Raw genomic sequence first — 22,561 nt, forward strand, 5'->3', positions numbered from 1 at the left:
AACGAAACACATGTTGTGGTAAATTTTATCAGAAGCAATTACTAAATATTTATTATATTTGCCAATTTTCAATTTTTGAAAAAGTTTGATGATGATTAACAAACGCTCTTGAGTTTTGATGAAGCTTGGCTCTTTAGGTGCTGTCATGATATTAAGATAATAAAGGAATTCGAGAATTTAAGTTCCGCCTCACATTCTTGACTGTGAACATAACCGTTTTTTTTTGAAAGGCCTTTCACATTGAAATTTTGTTCTATTGAATTAAAGCACTCAAAATTGAGCGATACAACCAAAAGTCATTAAAATGTTTTTGCTGTTGGGTTTTGTTCAATGCATTGATATTATCTCCAATGGCAAATCAGATTATTTTATTGTTGTTGCTGCAACAAATGGAAGAATGCCAACTTACTACAAAACAGCTGCAGAAGAACTTAATATTGCTTTTCAAGCAATTGCTGACGTAGAACTTCCTATTGAAGCCGAGTCAAGTACAACACATGAAAAAGCAATATATCTTGGTCCTTGTAATAAGTCAAATGGAAAAGTCAGATTCTTTGATATCGACGATGAAACATATGAAATTGTAACAGATGAAACCAACATTTATATTAATGGAGGAAAACGTGGTGTATGCTATGGAGTTTTTGACTATCTAGAAAAATTTTTGAATGTTCGATGGTATACATCATGGTGGACAGTAATGCCAAAGAATTCCACCATTTATATCCCCTCCAATCTTGTAATGAGTCACACACCATCTGTTCCATATCGTGAAATTTATGCAGATGATCCAATGTTTAATACCACACTCAAAGCACATTTCAGGAACAACGGAGGTGATTCAGGAAATGCTGGTAACTATGGAGGAGCTCTTGGTGCTCGTTATGGCACACATTCATTTTTTGGATTTGATCGTACCAAATATCCATTATCAAAATACCCACAATGTTATGCCATGAATCCGGATGGTGGTCGTTATACAGATGCCTTATGTCTTTCCAACAAGGACACGTGGAAATTTGCATCTGAACGTGTGTTAGAAGATATCAAAGCAGACATCCAAAAGAATGGTAAAAACACTGCGTATTATATTGAGTTATCACAAGGAGATAATGGTCGATATTGTCATTGTTCTGAATGTACCGAAAAGTTCCATGAATATGGTGATTCATGCTCAGGTCTTCATGTCGAATTTCTGAATCGAATGTGTAATGAAATACAAAAGTTAACTAATGATTTTAAAGTCCGAACATTTCTTCTATCTGATTCCGTTAAATGTCCTACGAATATATTACCTAATTCACATATATATTTCCGTACATGTCCAATTGGAAATGATCATGGACGTCCATTAAGTATTATTCCAGAAGAGAATTTCTATTCTGCAAATCAAGACTTTATCCTTAACATGGAAAAATGGCGTAATATTACGGGGCATTTCACACTCTATGATTATTCTGCTAATTTTGATTCACAAGGAGCATTTCCACATCATTTAATATATGGACTTGCATCTGATTTAAAGTTATTTGTTAAGCGTTATAAAATTGATGGATATTTACCAGAAGATTTAATTGGTTCATCAAAAAGACGTCAATTTCATGCTGATATGGCCGAACTTAAGTCATGGATGTTATCACATTTAATGTATGATATTGATTTAGATATCGAAGAATTAGTACGTGATTTTTGTGATGGTTATTATGGACCTGAATCAAGTGAAATTGTCCAAAACATATTAAATAAAGGTATGTATCAAGTATATCGTGGTACACAACCTGTATATTATACATCATGGGGAGGATTAGGACAAAACCTTGATGAAGACTTCCTTAGATGGTCTGTAGCACAATGGGATAAAGCAATTAAATCCGCTAAAAATGAAGACTATAAATATCATAATAAAATGTCTTCACTTACATCACGTTGCGGATTATTATATTTCGTTAATCGAAATGATCAAACTTTAGAATGGACTTCTACAACTTGTAAATTTGTACCTAAGAATGAAGAAGAAAAATCAGCGTTACTTTTAAATGAATATATTCATGAAAGTATAATGGACGTAGCTAAATATTATGAAAAATGGCGTGCATTAAGTGAAATTCTTGGTAATCCTCATTCAGTTAAATCAATTAATTCAGGTCAATATGAAGCATGGATTTGTCCAGACGTACGTGGAATGTGTGGACATTTTTCTTATAATGGTATTAATTATATTGGCCAAAATTATGGAATTGATTTTCGTGACATTACTGATAATACTATTTTCCAACAAACAAGTTGGATGAATTATAACATTACTGAATCATCATCAACGTCAATTACATTAAAGAATATTTCTGGTAGTATAACAATTACCAAAAAATTTGTTATATCAAATAATGGTTTAAGTTTTGAAGGTTCAATAGTTAATGGTAATAGAGCAGTAGCACAAATAGAACTTTTACTTGGTGGTGGTGATCAAATTGCTTGGAAATATAATGATGAAAATGAATGGATACAAAAAGCAGTTGATTCATTAGCAGAATTTGAACATTTTGGAATTAGTTCACCAAAAATCGGAGAATTAATAATTGGTTATCCAAGTGGAAATGGAATTATTCTTAATATCCAAAGTGAGCTTATGTTTATTAAGTTTTTATGTAATGTTACATCGAAAAGTATTCGTGTTGCACTTGTCCCTAAAACGAATTTATATACCATAAAATATACACTTAAATCTTATACAGGTACACTACCAAATAAAATTAATCGTCCAACAGCGGATTATAATGAAACTAAAGAATACTTACGTCGATTTATAATAGATAATACAATGTGGACATGGTCAGGTACAACAGAAATGACATCATTCGAAGGTGCGCTTGCAGGTTCAGTTGCAGAAATCAAATCAGGTACGTTCCAAATATATATGTCGAATTACTTTAAATATAATATCCGTGACGGAGGATTATATGACACATATTGCGCATTAGCAATTGAATCTTTTGATCCTACTTCATCACAGTTCACTTTGATGCATGGATGTTCTTATTTAGATGCTGAAGGGAACTCGAAAGAAGTTTATTATTATCCAAGAGAAAAGAATTTTAATGGTAAATTTAATACAACTTTCTTTACTGGTAAACAAAATTGGTCATTTAAGTCAACACAAGGTTACTTCGTACAACATGATAAAAGCGCAAGAGGTAAAACATATTTCGATAGATTGGAATTAAATGTAATTAAAGATCCGCCCGAAATAATTCCGGTAATTTATGATAACGTAACGTTTAACTTAACAGAAAAATTACCAAATCATGAATACCCTGATAATGATGGAAAAACTTATATATACGATGATGATATTAAAAGATTAAGTACTGGAGAAATCGCGGGAATTGTATTGTGTTGTATTCTGGTGGTAGTAATTGCAGTAGTTGCAGTGTTTTTGTACCTGAAATATAAAAAGTCAAAAGATGATAAATCGGAATCTTAATAAAAGTATATGTAATAATTTAAATTTTTAATAACAGACGTCAACAATATTTTTAAGATTTTAATTTCATATGAATATGAAGTTATATTACATATAAATACTTGTATTTATTGGTTGTTTGTTAGTAATCCATTACAACTTCAACAGGAACTCTTCAATATAAACTTTTGAATTATTTTTGAATGATAAAAATGGCCGGCCAGTTATCGTTATACGATCATTTCGCACACAAACAACAACTTTTTCATAGTAAGTCATTCATTTTTGTCACTTTTTCAATGAGGCATAACAATTCACAAATCATAATCTTTTAATGGAAACATTAGGTGTAGATTTTGGAAATCAATATTGCGTTGTAGGAACTGAGAAAAATGGGCACGTTGAAATTTTTAAAAGTAACCATTCAAATCGTCTTATCCCTTCTATGGTAACATACACAAATGCAAGAAGATATTCATGTGAAGGTTCCCAACATCACCAAATGGAATTCTTTGATTCTACAATTACCAACTTGAAACGATTAATTGGTTTAAAATATCAAGATAGAGCTGAATTAGAAAAGGCAGTTCCATTCACTCTTGTAGAATTACCAGATGGTTTAACAGGAATCAGTGTTAATTATCATAATAAGCAGATAACACTTCGTCCTGAACAATGTATCGGATTTTTATTCAGATCAATCTTAACACAAGTTATATTCAATGTTCCTTTACTTGGAAGTGTTTCTGTTTCCGTTCCGCAGTATTGGAATGAAACCAAACGTCGTCTTCTTTTATTTGCTGCATCTTACATGAGTAAAGATGTATCCCTTATTAACTCCAACACCGCTGCAGCCATTGCCTATGCAGTCAACAACTCCAATCGTCTCCATCCCACGAATCCAATCAATGTTTTATTCATTGATATCGGTCATCTTTCCATGAGTGTATCACTCACTAAAATCACTAAAACAGGTGTCAAGGTTATTAGTCATGCCTCCGATCCCACCTTAGGCGGCTCTTCCTTCACCTCACTTTTCATTGATTATCTTCTTCAAAAGGTATCCGAGAAATATCATGGCTTTGATCCACGTCAACATCCTCGTGGTATGCTTCGTTTTAGGAGTGCTGTCGAAAAAGCCAAAAAAGATCTTTCGGTTAACAAAGCCGTTAACTTCGAAGTTGATCCAATTATGGATGTGTACATTAACTTTGTTGTTAAACGCGATGAACTTGACACTGCCATTGCGCCACTTTTGACGCGTATTAAAGCGCCAATTGACGAATGTCTCTCTAGTGCCAAAATTAACAAATCGCAAATCGATGTTGTTCAACTTCTTGGCGGCGGCGCACGTGTTGTCTCTGTGAAACAACGAATTTCGGAAATAATTGGCAAAGATCTAAGCACGTCATTAAATTTGGATGAATGTGTTGCACTTGGCTGTAGTTATTATGCATCTATACACAAAGGAACATTTGCATTCGATGTACAAGATGTAACGCCAATGGACATAATCACTAAATGGCACTTACCGCAATCAGGACGCGCCACGAAAAGTCTTTTGTTTAGGAAGTTTACTCCTATTCCAAGCATGAAATCATTTAACATTGATATTGCGCAAGATAAAACTGATGTAATTGTGGAATCTAATAATGAAATAATTGGAACATTATATATAACGAAAATTAACAATTCGAATAACAACAAATGTATGGTCAAAGCAAGTTTGGATAAGAACTTCATTTTGTCATTTGATATCAATGATAAGAACAATTTCAAATTGGAATACAAACCAATTGTTAACATTGATAATGAAACAATAGAAAAGTGTATGGACATCGAAAGGCAAATGCAAAGAGATGATACAGAACAAGAGAAAATCGACGAAACTAAAAACGAATTCGAAGCAGAACTTTATTCATTCACAAGTGCAGTCGAAAACGAACTAAAGGATTACTGCGGAGATGAAGAAAGAGAAAAGATTCAAACAGAACAAAAATGGTTCGAAGATAACGAAGACCAAAGACATTCATTAGCAACATATAAAAGAAGAAGAGATGAACTAAAGAAGACAAAAGAAAAAGTGGAAATGAGAAAGAAAATGTTTATGAGAATCGATGAAAAAGCAGATCAAATGATAAAAAGAGCGAATCACATGATGCAAGTTTATGACGGAAACACAAAAGCAGAAATAGAAAAGAGAAATAAACTTTGGGATGCAGAAGAAATGATAATGGAAATGAAAAACGCAGATAGGAAAAAAGATCCGCCTTATAATTTGGATGAAATAGATGAAATGATTCGAGCTTTGGAATAATTAATAAATGTGATATGAATTCAATGGGAAAATATCGTTTTGCTCTGAAAATGATTATCGTTGTATTGAAAATCGTATCGTATAAAGTGTAATGTGATGTGAAAACGTAATGTTATTGGGTTTCTTTTTCGGTGCAAATTTTCTAAATAAGTTAATCGGGAAATGGCACGGATTGGTGACTTACAATGAACAGCCTCAAATTGGTATTTCTTTATATTTGTTTGCAACATCAAACTCAAATTCATTGCAAGGATGGATATGGAAAAATAATGTAACTCAAAAAAACATTGATCTTATACAATATTACTTAGGAATAGCATACGTTAAAGAAGAAAAGAACAATTTGATTTTATCATTTTTTACCAAAAATGAATCATATTCAGTTAACTTACAAAAAGACCCAACTGATTGTATAAATCAGTTTGTTGACAAATATGATGTATTTTTGTGTAACAATGTTTTAAATATAAAATTTGATCAATATACAATCAATTTAATAAAATTCTCAGATGTAAGCAATAAAGAAGTAACAACACAACAAATCATTATATTTGCATCAGTTGGATCAATTCTAGCTTTTGTCTTAATATTTCCAAGAAAAAAAAAAACAAAAAAAAAGCTGATTAACAATAATTTCAAAAAATTCAAAAATTACGTTAAACTATAATGACAGATAATTGTTTCACCTTGTTATTTAATAATATGAAATAATAGTAGTGATGTTTTTTTTAAAGCAAAGCCTCTAATTTATGATTTTGTACCATAAAGCGCATTTTTAATTTGAATAAAACATGTTATTTTTAAAATTACTTATTTAAATTACAATTTTTTCAATTAAACAAAAGATTAAAGCACTAAATCACTATCTCAAAGTCAGCTTAAAATTAAAAAACTTTAAATTTTTTTAAATTAAATTTTACTAAAATTGAAACTCATCAAAATCTGTTTCAATTTGTAAAGGATAAAACTGGTCTACGCACCAGTTATTAATCAGAAATTCTATGAAATTGATTGCTATTTTTGAATAATCTTGAATTTGTATGATTTCATTAAAATCATGTTCAGGTTGAACAATATTAGGTGCAAACACAATTGCCATATTTTTTGCATCCATTTTTGTTGTTTCTTCTGCTTGAACAAGTTTTCTTAAAAATCCAATTAAATAACCTAATAAACTTAAATGAGCCATTGGTAATTTATCTACAAATTCCAAAAATGTCTGATCTTCATAAGCTGTTTTTAATTGTGGTAAGATATCAACAGGACAAACCGGGTTAGGTATGCTTCTAAACCAAAGTTTAAATAATGAAGTTATATCAAATACATTTGCATTTGAAAGTGGATTTTTTCCTTCGCTAAAATTTTTTTTCATTTCTAAAACATTCTTCATGTTTCCAGTAAGTCTAAATATTCCTTCAAGCTTTTCTGCACCTTTAGCAATAATTGCTTCAGCCATTAAGTGGACAATAATAGGAATAGGAAAGTCTGGATATAGTTTTTTTTGATACCATAAATGTTCATATATAGATGCTGAAAAAGATGGATATTTACAAAATATTTCTTTTGGTATAATATAAATATAATTTGTTTCTAAACCTGTTTTCGGTTTACCAACTGCACATCTCGATGAAAATCTAATATAAGTAAGTTGTGCTAATGATGAAATATTATAATTTTCAGACAATGAAGACCTTGCAATATGTGATTTTATCCAAACTTCACTATTACGCGATGAAGGAAATATAGTAGCTATAATCAAAAATAGGTTCCATGTATTTCCTTCCCATTCTGGATTCGGATTATTCCTTGTTTGTTTAATAAGTTGGAAATATACCTCATCCCAAAGATTTGAATTATTATATAGAATTTGAATAAGCATATCTGCACAAATTTGTGGTGCTTTAGTAAATATAACTCCAATATATCTTTGTATTAACTTAAAACATTTAACTGCAGTTTTTTCATCACTTGAATTTATAGATTTTATTAAAGGGAATTCTATTTGATCTTTAGTAAAATGTGTAATCTCTTCTAAAGATATAAGTTTCCTGTTAAAAGCTTTACCTTTTCGGTGTTCTCTAAAATATTGTTTTGCATATTCTTCAACTTGAAATTTATGTATATTTTCCATAATATCAGGTGGAAGATAAGGAGCATTTTGATTTGGAAAAAAAGAATCTGTTCTAACAATAATGCTATTATTGCTAAGATTATTTTCATCAAAACTAGTCACATTTTCTGGAACATCAAGAAGAGGGACTAATGTAAAAATTTGGGTCTTCCTCTTTTTTACCTCATGCTCATGATTATGAATTCTTTGTACTTTATGAAAATTTTTAAGTGGAAATGATAACGGTTCAAATATCCTAGAAAATATATTATTTTTAATGAAGGTATGACTTCTTCCTTGCATTTTACACATGTGTTTTTTTGGGTTTGCTTTTTTGTTTTCATGAAAGTTTAATAAAGTTGATTGATATCCTTCATTTTGATATTCAGCATATTGAGATGTGAAATTTTGTTGTGCGTTCATATTTTCAATAAGTTCATAATATGTTTTAAGAAATTCTTGATAATTCGGATTTTCTATTATAATTGGATTTAATGTTAATGGATCAAGAACTATTCCATCATTTGGAAAGTATGATATTGACTGTTGAGATTGTTCGTTGTGATAATAATAAAACCCTTCAATAGATTGATATCTGTAATAAACATTTAGCATTTGTGAAGTGCTTTATTCAAAATCGGTGTTATAAACTATTCAACCACTTCATTTTTACTTCACCTTCCCAGAAATAAAACTTTTATTAACCCTAAAAACTAAATTCCAGAAAACCATCAAACACTTTATGATGATAATTCTTTTGTCTCACATACTCAAAAAATGAAATTCCTTCATTTGAAGTAATCTGTAAAAATTGGATTAAAAAGCATTAAATAACTATAAATGTATTTTTAGAAACCGTAAAGTGTTCTGCCTTGGCGCTTAAGAGCATAAACAACATCCATTGCTGTAACTGTCTTTCTTCTTGCATGTTCTGTATATGTAACTGAATCACGAATAACATTTTCAAGGAAGTGACGAAGAACACCACGAATTTCTTCATATATATCACCACTGATACGTTTGACACCACCTCTACGAGCTAATCTTCTGATGGCTGGCTTTGTAATACCTTGAATGTTTTCACGCATAACCTTCCTATGACGCTTAGCACCTCCCTTACCGAGACCTTTACCACCTTTTCCTCTTCCAGACATTTAATAAATTGACACTTTCATTTGGAATATTCAAAAAGACATTTTGGCGCTATTTTATGAACCTCAAATTTATTGCCACACCGTGCCATTAAAAATTGAATGATTCAAAAATTCGAATTTCTTTAAATATTAAAGGGTGCAAAATGACATTTAATTACCGACTTATTTTGGCGCTTTGCTATTCAACTTCATTTTATTCAATGGCTCGTACAAAACAAACAGCTCGTAAATCTACTGGTGGTAAGACTCCACGTAAATCACTCGGTGCTAAGGCAGCTCGTAAGTCAACACCAGTTGTTGATTCACAAGGTGCTAAGAAGCAACATCGTTTCAGACCAGGTACAGTTGCTCTTCGTGAAATTCGTAAATATCAAAAGAGCACAGATCTTTTAATCCGTAAGCTTCCATTCCAACGTCTTGTTCGTGAAATTGCATCAGGATTTCGTGGTGATCTTCGTTTCCAATCATCAGCTATCGCAGCTCTTCAAGAAGCCTCAGAAGCTTACCTTGTTGGTCTCTTTGAAGATACAAACCTTTGTGCAATTCATGCAAACCGTGTTACTATTATGGAACGTGATGTTCAACTTGCACAACGCATTCGTGGCGAACGTAACTAAATTTATTAAAAATATATTTCTTTTGTTTAATTTTTACCATTTCAATTTTTTAATGAAAATTTGATAAAAAATGATTAAAGATTTGAATATCTAATTATTGCATAATAATAAATTTGTTATGAACATTAATGAAATAAATAATTATTAAGTTTGTTAAAACAGAATAAATCAATAAATAGTTTCCTTTTTGTCGAACTATTTTTTTACACCTTTCTGTTTATTTTCATCAATAAATACTTTGGATGGAGACCATGAAACTTTTTTAAAAATTAAAATAAAACAATATAATTTTCTAATTTACTTACAATGGTTTCTTGTGTGCCAAACACCAGTTTCATACTGGAAGTAATTGATAACTTTTGCAAAAGTGAGTTTCGAATCACTTAATTTCTTTCTGTTTTTCCTTATTACAAACACTACAACACCAACAATTATCACAATTATTGCTGTTGCACCACAAAGAATTCCATTTATTGCACCTTTGATATTTTATTTTTATTTTCACCAGAATTATCTGACTTTGAATTAGGATCTGATGGAATTAATGTAGAGATTTGAATTGCTGTGGTATTTTCTTTCAATTCATTAATTTTATACTTCTGATGCTTTAATATCAACATATTTAAAACTTATTATGATGTTATTAATTTGGGTTTTACCAACAAAAATATGTTTTTTGAAATTAATGCCTTAGGTAAATGATCATTATTAGATTCATATGTAATGATATTAATGCTAGTAGCATTTAGTTTAAAAATTATTATACCAAATGAAAATCCAAATCCAAATGATAAAGAAGATTTTAATCTATTTTTTTGGAATGATTGCATTTATGATTGGCACATTATTTTCATTATTACATTCATATAATTTTAGATATTGATAGATACATAGACAATTCAATGAATTAAATCACAAAAATGAAGAGAAAACAAATATATTAAACCTTTGTAAAAAAAATGTTTTCATATGGTTCACGACAATTCTGTTATTAAGTTTCTTTTTTGCAAATAATTTATTTCAAGTCATTTTCATTTAATTTCGTAGGCTTATTATGTTGTGCAATGACAAATTCCATCTTAAACTTCTCTATCGATTTACCATAACCTTCAGAATGTCCGAATTCTTTTTTCGTTTTATTTACACACGTTTTATATTTTAATGTTTTGTAATTTCTAAGCACAAAATCCAAAATGTGTTCTGAGTTACAGTTCACATTATAAAAACCAAAAATATCGAATTCGAACTTTTACTTTTTGGCCTCGTTTTCTTTACCTTTTTTTTTTTCCTTTCTCCATTTTCAAGTTTTTTTCTCTCTGCATTTCTATTTCTCTCGTCTTAATTTCCACCTCTCTGTACGCCTCCGTTATCACCGAGTACGGGAAGTTTGAGCCTATTCTTCCGTACTCCAAATCATTTATATACTTTGGGAACAAATCGGTCAAAATGATCATTGCGTTAACTGACTCGTGGGACATCTCCTGCACTGTATTCATTTTGAATGTTATAATTCTTCTGTAGACTGAGAAATAGAACTGCATTGCTGTTCCGATAATTTTACTATCATTTGAACTACAAAACATTTTCAACAAATGTATAAACGCGTTAATTGCGGCGGGTATCAAATGTAAGTTATATGAAATCATTTCATTCCCCGGTGAAAACTTTGCGTCATTCCAATGATTGTTCATATTTAATAAACTTAAGAAGAAGAAGAATTGGATTGGATCAGAGCATTTCGTGATTTGTTTCTCATTTAATATAATTTCAATGACTTTAAAGTCGTTCTTATTTAACGCGATTTCGATTATTATATCTTCTTTGAGTCCAATTCTATCTGATGTTAATCGTAATACAGAACTATTTAATAATTTAATAAGTCCAGGAATGTTTTGTTCAATCATTTCATTCATTGATTTACGTAATAATTTTCGTATCATTAAAACTATTCCTAATTTAACAATTAAATCTGCAGCTGTATGAATTTGAGCATTCTGTGAACTCTTTGTCCATAATTGTCCATTATTCCTAAAGTCTGAATACCATGTACTAATATCATTTGATAAACTTTGATATATATTAAATATATTTAACATTATGTTGGTGATTTCAACTATTAATATATAATCTAATGAAAATGAAGAATGAATTCCTAAACTTGATATGAAATATTTAAAGCCTTGTTCAGAGATAAAGTCATCAACTTTATAATCGTTTTGTAAATAATTAAAGAAACAATGGCCATATGGTGGATATAATGACTTCTTATAATCTTCTTTAATGAATTGGATAAGACGATTCTCAAAGACTTTGAGGAAGGTAATACTTGGGTCATTAGTTAATTCATTCTCTTTCGCATTACGTAATTTAGAAATTAGTTCTAAGAAACTATGGGATTCAGTCGTAGTGTTTTCAAATCGGAACTCAATCATTCGTAATGGATATGATACATTTAATAAGACATATAATGGCCATAATAATTGTGTAGCAGCTGAAAATGCTGCGTCGACCATTGGTGCATCCGCAACGGAATTCTTAAATAATAATGAGCCTAAATTGGTGGTTAAATGATGTGCGAAGTATTCAGAGAAGTTAATCGGATCTTGTACCCCAATTAATGTAATGGAGTTAGGGATATTATCCATGAATTCTTTAAGTTGCCAGATAGGCTCGCGTAATTCTGCATCAGAAAATACTTCTTTGGTGCTGTCTGTGGCTTCAATATGCTCTAAATGATATTTAACATATGGATCGGGATCAAATAATTGTGAAAATCGATTTTGATTAACAATGGAAATAATTGGTTTGTTGGAGGTTAATAACTCTGATACTGTGGAACGTAAGGATTGAATTAAATCTCCACGCCAACTTTGCATGTATTTGTTTAAGACACTACGAACTGTTGGGATATTGGTTAAACATATTTGATCACAATTAAAGAATGAACATAAGGTAATAAAACGTGAATAGATTTGGATACCGCCTTTCTTTTGTAATATATATTTGTTGATGGTGTCCGAATGTTTCCATAACTGATGTATAGGGCACGATTGAAGAAAAGTGTCAAGCGGTTTTAACATCAATTTTGAATGAAAAACTATGGTTGTAACGTGCTCAAAAAGTGAATTGAGAAATGCAGCTTTTTGCTTTGTTCGAACTTCATTAAATTGATAGAGAATACGTCCTGAACTATATATAAATGGTGTTACATCATATCGAGAGCCTTTATCATATTGCTCAAGATCTAAGGTTTGAAGTTGTTCAGATAAATCTATCACTTTTGAAATTAGCTCATTTTGCCATGTTTCTTGCGAAGAACTATATTGATGAAGCATTTGATTCAGGTAGTTTGAATCTTGTGTTGCAAGGTTAAATAGGAAAAACCGAGATATTGTATTTTGGAATTTCGAGAAAAGAACGGAAAGATCGACTAAAACAGAGACAAGTTTGGCCGCGGTCTTAGAAATCGTTTCTTCTGAAAAAGCGACATTTATTTCATAACATGCAAAACTTGCTAATGGAAGAATATTATACATGAATTTAGGTAGGTAAGAAGCATCGTATGAAGCTATATCAATGATATCTCTAAGAAGAGATGTGATATGAAGCATCCTTTGTTTATGAGATATCTTCTTTTTATTTGTATTATCATCTGAAATAATACTAAGGAGTAATGGGTTAATCTTTTTGCCTGTCTTTTCGTATGCTTGGAAGATTGATTGGATTGAGATTTTATAAGTTCGAGATAAAAATATTGAATTGCAATCACTTAATATAGTGGTCATAATTGAACTAAATTGTTTGTTGAGTGTAATGAATTCATTAAAAATGATACAAAAGAAGGAAACGGTTTCTTTCATCAATTCAAGATTAATTAATATCATATGATGATAAGATGGTAAAGTGGAATCTGGCGCTGTTTCCGATCTGTTAAAGACACTAAATGATTGCCAGTTAACTATTGGCCAGATTCCAAATACTTGAACTAAAAACGGTCCAATATTTGCACAGAATTGACTAAGTCGAATTGAAAGTACCCCAAATTCTTCTGATAAGAAATCAAATGGTGAAGCTGTGGATTGATTTGTGAATCTGATCAATGATCGAATACCTCCATAAACAGGAATTTTTGTTAAGTCGGGGAAAATACTTGACATAAGAGCAACAATTCGAGATGGAGGATGAAAGTGTAAGAAAAGAACAACTTTGATGATAGTAACAAATAATTTACAATACTGTACAGTAAAAACATTATTCCATCGAATGTCAAGTCCTATTGAATGTGAGTCCATTGATAATAACTGTTTCTTTGCTGTTTCATACCATTCAAACATGTAACTTAATATTTTTATTGCATTTTGTAATTGTGGTATATATTCTTTAACAAACTTGGAATTGCTTTCGCTTATCTTTACCGTTTTCGATTTTTGTGCATCTGTTAAAAAATTAATTAAATTTTGTCCTTGTTTAGTTTTTAAAGCTTTGCAGAAAGGAGACCCTTGATGAATAATGGATCTAAGAACTTCCATCTGTGAGTAAAGTTGATCAATGTGTTGACAAAGTACTTCAGAGACATCAAAACTTCCAATCCGAGCTTTCGACATTTTGACAGAAGTTATCGGTGACGGTTATTAAATTTTCGAAAAATCGCAAAATCTATTTATTTTATGAATTAAACAATAATCTGATTATGGTTGTCGTTATTGAAAATCATGATTCAAAAATCCCCTAAATAAAAAAAGCTTATCAGTAAAATCGATTCTCAAAATTAAATTATTGCATCAAAATATATGTGATCTTTATGGTCACTACCTTACACAGATTACATTCATTTTCAATATTACGCAAAATTATTATCAGACGCAATGGTAATACATTCGCTGACATTCGACAAGTTTTTGAAATAATTATTTCACCGATACGTTCAATTTTATTCAAAAAAAAGTACAGAAAAAAACTTTTAATGGAGAAAAATCTGCTTTTTTCATAATTTGACCTCGACAGTAGACCCGCTATAACTGTAACTATAGCTTGAACTCTTCTTCTTCTTTTTGCAGCCGAATTTAACAATAAGAAATATGATTACAGCAAGTACAACGACAGAAACAACAACTGAGATTATGATGGAGAGAGTTTGATCTGTTTCAGGTTCGGGCTCAGGCATAGGGGTTGGGGTTGCTCCTATTGGATTGTTAGGAAAATAATTTTCGTGAATGGATTTGTCACATTTCATATTCTCATAAATAACAGTTGTAACTGGGATGTTAAATGTCGTGTCGTATAAAGAAACGCAGCTACTTATATGAAATTCTTCTAAATTTGGAGCAACAATGGAATGACTACCAAGTTGCTTAACAGAAGAAGAAAGAATTAGTTGCTGCAAGTTTGTGGCATTGTAAATTGAGTAGTTTTCTAAAGTAGTGACTGTATTACCAACTTGAAATCTTGTAACGCCACTGTTGCAAGGGAAGGCGACAACGGTATCTCTGGACTTACTGTAAAGAATACCACCACTTGATGTGTACGAAGGATTGTCACTGGCAACATTTATTGTTTTAAGTTTTTGACAATTCGAAAATGCACCTTCAGCGATTTGAGTGTATGTGCCTGGAATTGTTACGCTGGTGACGTTTATGCATTGTTCCACTGGAAATCTTTCTGAAATTCCAATAACTTTGTATTGTCCATTATCTGTAGGAAAATTAATTGAGGTTTGAGAGTTATCAAGAATAGCTGATACAAGTACCTCGTTATTAGCATTAGGTTCTGTAAATACTAGTGTTTCTGAACTGATCGAGATAAAAAACCAGAGAAACATTATGATTTAATTTGAATATTTTACAAAGTAAATAGGTTAAAAGCTTCACAAAACTTACCCAGAAATCCCTAAGAAAAGTAATTTATAACGGTGGATACTGTGATTCCGTTACATTACTTTTGAGAGGGTCTATTTACATTTTGACTCATTACCACAAAGAAGGAGACCGTTAGCATTTTTGATAAGTTTATGTATGGATTTTCACATAGGGTGCCCCAATGTCCGTTTATTATTCCCTTCTAACAGATGTGTGAACAAAAAGTTACATTTATATGAAGAGCCATTACTGCTTTCGGTGAAATAATAGAGGACAATAATAAAATTAAATATGTGGATACAGATGTGCCAGGTCTGTATTATGATATAGCATACATCACAAACAAAATTCCAATTTTTCAAGAACAAAAGCCAAAGTTTTTTGACTCACACCTAGTATTATTACCAAATAATTTGAAATTTGTATTACTATTCAAAATCGTGATAATATAATATTTTTTGCTTTAGTTAAGGATAAAGACACAATAATCAAGATTCAACAATTTTCGACTAAAGACATCACAACAGCTGGAAAACCCCTACCTAAGGAAATCGTTATCTTTTTTGAAGGTGTAGTATATCTTTATTGGAAAAATTTTCTATTTTCAACATCTGATTCTGATGTTAATCCTAAAGTTTCGTTCTTGACTTGTTAGAATTAAGAGCGTCCAATTATGAAGAAGTTGATGAACATTATATATTATCTCATATTGAAGCACCAATTTTTTGTTATCATCAAAGTATTAGCGACAATGAACTTTTAGCTGGAAGTGTTAATTATCCTACGGATCTTACAGCTCTTTCAACTCAAGTTCATTTTGCATGTTCAGTTAATGTAACGAATGGAGTTCAACGTAAAAGTATTTTTTGGATGGGAATTGTTTCAATGATAACGAACCTAAGCCTACGAGATGAAAGTTCCAATACCCGAAAAAACAATTGATTTAATGGATGACGAAATCCTTTTAGCTGTTGATCCTGCGGAAATATTTATTGATTTTGATGAAACTACAAAAGTTAATAATTGTTTAGGAGGTAAATGAATTCTACTAATTAAGCAACAAGATGACACTGTAAGTCATTTGATTATGGTGCATGAGAACTATGCAAATTTAGTTGATGAAATACCAAATCAGATTTACACCGAAGAAGAAGATGCAGAATAAAAAGATGAAATAAATGATTTCGTGAGATGTGGTGACGTGAGATGTGAAGTTGGAATTGTAATGTTTGTTACTCATTCGCATTTTTGTAATGAAAATGATATCGAAATTAATGATGAAAATGATTCGGCGGATGCAATTGGTGATTTCATTGTAAGTGACGGATCATTTAAGGCAAGTGGCGACGATAAGATACGTCAAGAGTTCAGCGATCTTTACATGAAATTGATGGCCACAAAAGAATCAATGATGTTGGTGCCTGGCGGAGTGGTGACGTACAGTGGCTATGGAGATGGAGGCTATGCAAAAACAGTCGATGGAAAAGCTGTATGCACATTCATAGCATTCGTTTGAAGATATATAAATATTATTTTGCACTATTCATAAGTAAATACCCAATAGCAGAAAAAAATGCTCCTCCATCATATCGAATTATTTTTGCGGTTACATGTGTATTGTTTCTTTAACATATGAAGTTGCAATCATTTGCTAAAAGTTTCATAATGGTTTTGCTATTCATGTAACCAAATCATAATTCCTCATTTTTTTTATTGGGAGAAAGCATATACCCAACATATATTTGATGTGATTTAACAAATATCAAATTATGCTTTGATTATATATGTTTATTTCTTTCTTATGCTTTACAAAATATTGATTTGATTTAATTTAATATAAAGGAGAATGTGATACACTTCTTTGGAAAGGTTATTTACGCTCATTTTTTTGCCCAGTATTTGACTTTTTCACAAAGATACGGTGGTTAATTATCGTTAATAAGGCGCGTTAACGTGTTTTCGGCGTTTTTAATTGGAATATAATGAAACCATCAATGAAAGAACAATACGAATTATATTCCAAATATGTACCAGAGATATCATCAGATGACCTTAATTTTTTTAATAATAAAATTAATACAATTGTTCATCAAATAATAATCAAACAAAGAACATCAATTATGATGCGTTTAGTTAAACTTCCTTACCCATCTCCACCACTTCCACCAAAGGACAAACTATATGATTCTTTACAAGAAGTATCCCCCGATAATTTTCTTGAAGTTTCACCACAACAAGTTCAATCCATAACCATTCTTATCAATCATTTATATAAAAATCCACAAACATTTGCAGAAGCCATTAAAGCCCAACAAGATATCCCAAATAATGATTGTTTTCTTTTATTTAACACCTCAATTCCAGCCATATATGGTTTTTTCTCATCCTGGGAACTTAATTATTATGCCTCATCATTTTATTGTGCCCTCATAGATATATCACCTCGACATATAGCACGTGAAGCTCTTATACCATATTACTGTTCACCATGCACTCATCGTTTTATTGAATCCATCTATAATATTTTTGGCAAACAATTTTGTCATGACATTCGATACAATTCACCTAAACCACAACCATTAATAATTGAACGTTATCTTTCACTTTTTATAAATTCCATTAATAAATCATTTCCATTTCTACCACAAAGTCATCAATTTATTTTAAAGTTCATGGGCACTCGTGGATGGACATCACGTAGTATCATTGATTTCTTTGTTAATCGATTTACATTACCACAGTTACTACAATATGTTAAATCCACAGCATTTAAGAACCATTACAAACAACTTTTACAATTTTCGACATTAATTAAATGTGATGATGACAACTTTAAAAGTATCATAAGTGTAATAAATAATTCCAAATCCATTTTCCAAATTCCTTCATGTTTTTCTGATTTCGATTTCCCATATTTCGATATATTAATAACGAAACTTGACATTTCATTAATAATCGAATCATTAAAACTTATAAAAGAAGGAATCCCTAAAAATCTTCAGCCATTTTTAAAGCCAACGCAATATTTCCAGAGCATAAACTTTAGGCCATTTTTTATTCGCGTTTATATTAAGTCTCCAATTCAAAGTGATATTTTATTAAATGTTCGAAACGTTATCTTTAATGAGCCTATAAATATTTATGAGAAGATCACAAACAATGAATTTAAGCGACGATTTCGACAGATAAAAGATAAAGCAAATCGAATATCAGTTTCGCCTATAACATTTATTAAAATGAACACAAAAATATTCGGAAGAAAAATAACAAAAGAATTTGAAGATTTTATATATTATGAATTAATTGAAGAATTAGAAAAGAACGCAGATATCTTTGAGAAGTATTTGTTGCATTTAATGGCGTTCAAATCAGTTTTTAATTGGAAGTTAATTGTACATAAATATTGTAAAATAATATTGAAACCTTATGCAGAAAAAGAAATAAAAAAGTTTTTGACATGGTCAAATCGAAACAAAAAAAATTTAGCAAAATTAACAGAGAAAATGACAATCTGTAAAAATACACAGTTTTCATTAATTGTTCAACATTTATTACCTTCTTTCCTAACAAAAAACATAATAAAAAAATTACAAATAATAGAAAACTTATGGAAAAGTTTGGTTTTGAATTTACATCAAGAAATAAAAATTCCTGATTTGTTTAAAACTAATAAAATAATGAAAATGAAACTTTGGGAAACAATTGAGCATATTAAATCTGTGATGTTCGTAAGTTTCGGTTACATAGTAAATATCATTTTGGAAGCAATGGAAGAAATTTGTATGTATAATGATGAAAACCCTGACCAAGACTTGTTAGTGCAATATATCATAGTTTTGTCGGATTGTCCGAACTTGATTTCGTTGTTTATGCTGTCGAATTGTTTGATCATCAAAAGAAAGGAGTACGTTTATTTGAGAAGTGAAAAAAAAGTGGTGCTGTGGAGCATATTCGAAAGAGCTTTCTTGAAGCTGATTTCGACAAATGAAGAATTGCTTTCAGCATTCTTGGATTTACAAGATTCGTTGTTGAAATAAATTGTGTTTGTATATTATCGGTTTTATTTAAATATTTTGATTAATTATGTCTGAATAGAATCAAAAAGTCGTTAAGACTCTATTCGTTATTTAAGAAAAGAAAAAAACTTTAGTTTTCCTTTTTATTTAAATATGGAATACCAAATATTCAAAATGTTTTCCGTGTTATATTTTTAAATTGTAAATAAACTCGGAATTAAACAACCTCATTTATGGTTAACAAGAAGTTGATAAATTTTTTCATTATACATTCTTGCATAAATAAATGCTGTATTAAATAATTTTAATAATTTCCAAATATAGTTTTAAAACTTCAATATATTTTTATAAATATTATAATATTTAAATATATATCTTTAGCATTAATATCAATTTCTTTATGTTTAAGAAGTAATTTAACAATTTCTATATGATTTTTTTTAGCAGCATATATAAGTGCAGTTACCAATCATTTACATAAACACCAATTATTATTTTCAAATATAAAATTATCAAAATACATTTCAAATGATATCAAAAAATATCTTTAGCATTAATATCAATTCCTTTTTGTGCAAGAAGTAATTTAACTATTTCTGTATGACCTTCTGAAGATGCCAAAATAAGTGCTGTATCAAATAATTTAAATAATTTCCAAATATTATTTTGACATATAAAATTATTAAAATAAATTTTAAATAAAACAAATAAATATCTTTAGCATTAATATCAATTCCTTCTTGTTTAAGAAGTAATTTAACTATTTCTGTATGACCATTCCAAGATGCTAAAATAAGTACTGTTCTAAATAATTTATATAATTTCCAAATATTATTTTGACATATAAAATTATTAAAATAAATTTTAAATAAAACAAATAAATATCTTTAGCATTAATATCAATTCCTTCTTGTTCAAGAAGTAATTTAACTATTTCTGTATGACCATTCCAAGATGCTAAAATAAGTGCTGTATATAATAATTTAAATAATTTCTAAATATTATTTTGAAATCCAAAATTATTAAAATAAAATTTAAATAAAACAAATAAATATCTTTAGCATTAATATCAATTCCTTCTTTATCAAAAAGTAATTTAACTATTTCTGTATTACCATTTTCAGAAGCAATCATAAGTGCTGTTTTAAATAATTTAAATAATTTCCAAATATTATTTTGAAATTCTAAATTATTAAAATAAATATCGAATAAAAAAAATAAATATTTTTAGCATTAATATCAATTCTTTCTTGTTCAAGAAGTAATAAAACTATTTCGATTTGATTTTCATTAGAAGCAGTCATAAGTATAGTATTAAATTATTGAAATAATTCCCAAACATTATTATGAAATTTTAAATTATTTAAATCAACAAGATCTTTTGAATTGAGTTCTATCTTTCTTTGCTCAAATAAAAAACAAAATAATTCAATATTCAAACAATCGATTTTCGGAAATATATTAAGAAGTTTTGCATCATAATAACTACCAATTTTATTCTCATATATATAATGAAACATATCATTTCGATGAAATTCAATTGCAGCTTTATAAGATCCATCAAATAATGAATGCTTTTGTTCACATAGATGTATAATTTCAAGATTTTCTCCTACGAGTGAATATTTTCCTGTATTCGGTAATCTTGCTCCATTCAACATTAAAAACTTAAAACAATTAATTGAGCCAAAAAATGCCGCATAATCAATTAATGATATATTTTTTTTATTAATAAATGAACATCTTTCATAAAGTGATGGTTCAATTTTTTGATTAAAATCAAAATCACTTTGAGATGATAAATCTTGAAGTTTTTCGATTTTATCATTTCGAATTATTTTTGCAATTTTATTTGGATTTACTCCTTTTTTAACATATTTCTTATGAAGTTCCCAATTATTCTGTGAAAGTCTTTCATAATTTTCTGAGATGTAATTAGAATATGGAATATCACTTAAATTAAATGCATTTTTATCGAAATATTTTCTTAATTTATTTATTTCTTCCTCCGATAAATAATGTAAAAAATAAAATGTCTTTTTATCTTTAATTAAATCAGATGATATTAAATTTAATTCAATTAATTTATCTAAAAGAAAATATGATTCTTGTGTATTTAAACTAAGAATATATTGTATAAATGAATTAGTTATTTTATGTTCGTTTTGGTTGTTTTCTATTTTTTCTTCAATTTCTTTCATAAAAGAAATATATATATTTATATCTTTAAACTGAACATTAAATGAAGAATATACCAAATGAATAAGAAAAATATTAAACAAAGATGTATCATTATTATTATTATTATTAATAAGTTTTTCTACATTTATGACAGATTCTTTGATATTTTCTTCATTTAAGTTAAAAATAATTTTTTCAAGTGAAAGTAATATTTGCGATGTAACCCAGTTGCTTTTAGGTGTGTGGATAATTACTGGTGTTGGAGTTGGTACTGGTACCTTAGTAGATACAGTTTTGGTAGCAGTGCTTGAGCTGTTTCCCATTATAAATGATAATTTAACGGTATATTGTATTCAATTGTTTATCGGAACTTTTGTATGGATTTCTCTCACAAAAAATGAAATAAAATTTGTACTTGTTTAAATAAAAAAAAAATTATTTTGTTCTTAAAATATGTTTATTTATATCTGACTGATAAATTTTTCTTCTTTGAAATCGTCTGCAAATGGATCTTCTTCAATATTTGAATTATTGATCCCAACTGAAAATGTATTATCTATTTCAGTAATTTGATTATTATTTTCATCTGAAATATTCATTTCTTCTTCATTTTGCTTTCGCTTCTTATTTTGATATTTAATCATAGATATTACGATTCCGACAATTATCAAAACTATCACAATAGCGCCGCATATAATACCAATTAACAATTCATTTGAGATCGAATTATCTTTTGGTGTAACATCAGTGACAACTAATGTATAAAAGTCAGAATAATAACTGTAATAAGACGAATAATATATAACAGTGTAATCGTAATAAATGACATTTGTCGATATATAACTATAAGT

At 29.3% G+C, this 22,561-nt stretch overlaps 7 protein-coding genes across 7 annotated transcripts; 4 read left to right on the forward strand and 3 right to left on the reverse strand.

The window, feature by feature from the left end:
• Positions 1–304: 304 nt before the first annotated feature.
• GO595_006924 (DUF4838 domain-containing protein) lies at positions 305–3,481 on the forward strand (the record flags this gene model as incomplete). Its single annotated transcript, XM_067920331.1, has 1 exon — positions 305–3,481. One exon carries the CDS (start codon positions 305–307, stop codon positions 3,479–3,481), a length of 3,177 nt encoding a protein of 1,058 aa, XP_067772966.1.
• A 424-nt stretch (positions 3,482–3,905) lies between these two features.
• On the forward strand, positions 3,906–5,777 carry GO595_006925 (dnaK protein; the record flags this gene model as incomplete). Its single annotated transcript, XM_067920332.1, has 1 exon — positions 3,906–5,777. The coding sequence occupies one exon, from the start codon at positions 3,906–3,908 to the stop codon at positions 5,775–5,777; it is 1,872 nt and encodes a 623-aa protein (XP_067772967.1).
• Positions 5,778–8,735: 2,958 nt separating this feature from the next.
• On the reverse strand, positions 8,736–9,041 carry GO595_006926 (histone H4-3; the record flags this gene model as incomplete). Its single annotated transcript, XM_067920333.1, has 1 exon — positions 8,736–9,041. One exon carries the CDS (start codon positions 9,039–9,041, stop codon positions 8,736–8,738), a length of 306 nt encoding a protein of 101 aa, XP_067772968.1.
• A 200-nt stretch (positions 9,042–9,241) lies between these two features.
• On the forward strand, positions 9,242–9,658 carry GO595_006927 (histone H3.2; the record flags this gene model as incomplete). Its single annotated transcript, XM_067920334.1, has 1 exon — positions 9,242–9,658. One exon carries the CDS (start codon positions 9,242–9,244, stop codon positions 9,656–9,658), a length of 417 nt encoding a protein of 138 aa, XP_067772969.1.
• A 1,271-nt stretch (positions 9,659–10,929) lies between these two features.
• GO595_006928 (uncharacterized protein) lies at positions 10,930–12,738 on the reverse strand (the record flags this gene model as incomplete). The annotated part of the gene is made up of 1 exon (XM_067920335.1): positions 10,930–12,738. The coding sequence occupies one exon, from the start codon at positions 12,736–12,738 to the stop codon at positions 10,930–10,932; it is 1,809 nt and encodes a 602-aa protein (XP_067772970.1).
• A 1,904-nt stretch (positions 12,739–14,642) lies between these two features.
• GO595_006929 (leucine-rich repeat domain-containing protein) lies at positions 14,643–15,476 on the reverse strand (the record flags this gene model as incomplete). The annotated part of the gene is made up of 1 exon (XM_067920336.1): positions 14,643–15,476. The coding sequence occupies one exon, from the start codon at positions 15,474–15,476 to the stop codon at positions 14,643–14,645; it is 834 nt and encodes a 277-aa protein (XP_067772971.1).
• A 1,262-nt stretch (positions 15,477–16,738) lies between these two features.
• GO595_006930 (uncharacterized protein) lies at positions 16,739–17,029 on the forward strand (the record flags this gene model as incomplete). The annotated part of the gene is made up of 1 exon (XM_067920337.1): positions 16,739–17,029. The coding sequence occupies one exon, from the start codon at positions 16,739–16,741 to the stop codon at positions 17,027–17,029; it is 291 nt and encodes a 96-aa protein (XP_067772972.1).
• Positions 17,030–22,561: the final 5,532 nt, after the last annotated feature.

The sequence above is a fragment of the Histomonas meleagridis genome (assembly GCF_020186115.1).
Source record: "Histomonas meleagridis strain 2922-C6/04-10x chromosome Unknown contig_5, whole genome shotgun sequence".
NCBI classification, from domain to species: domain Eukaryota; phylum Parabasalia; order Tritrichomonadida; family Dientamoebidae; genus Histomonas; species Histomonas meleagridis.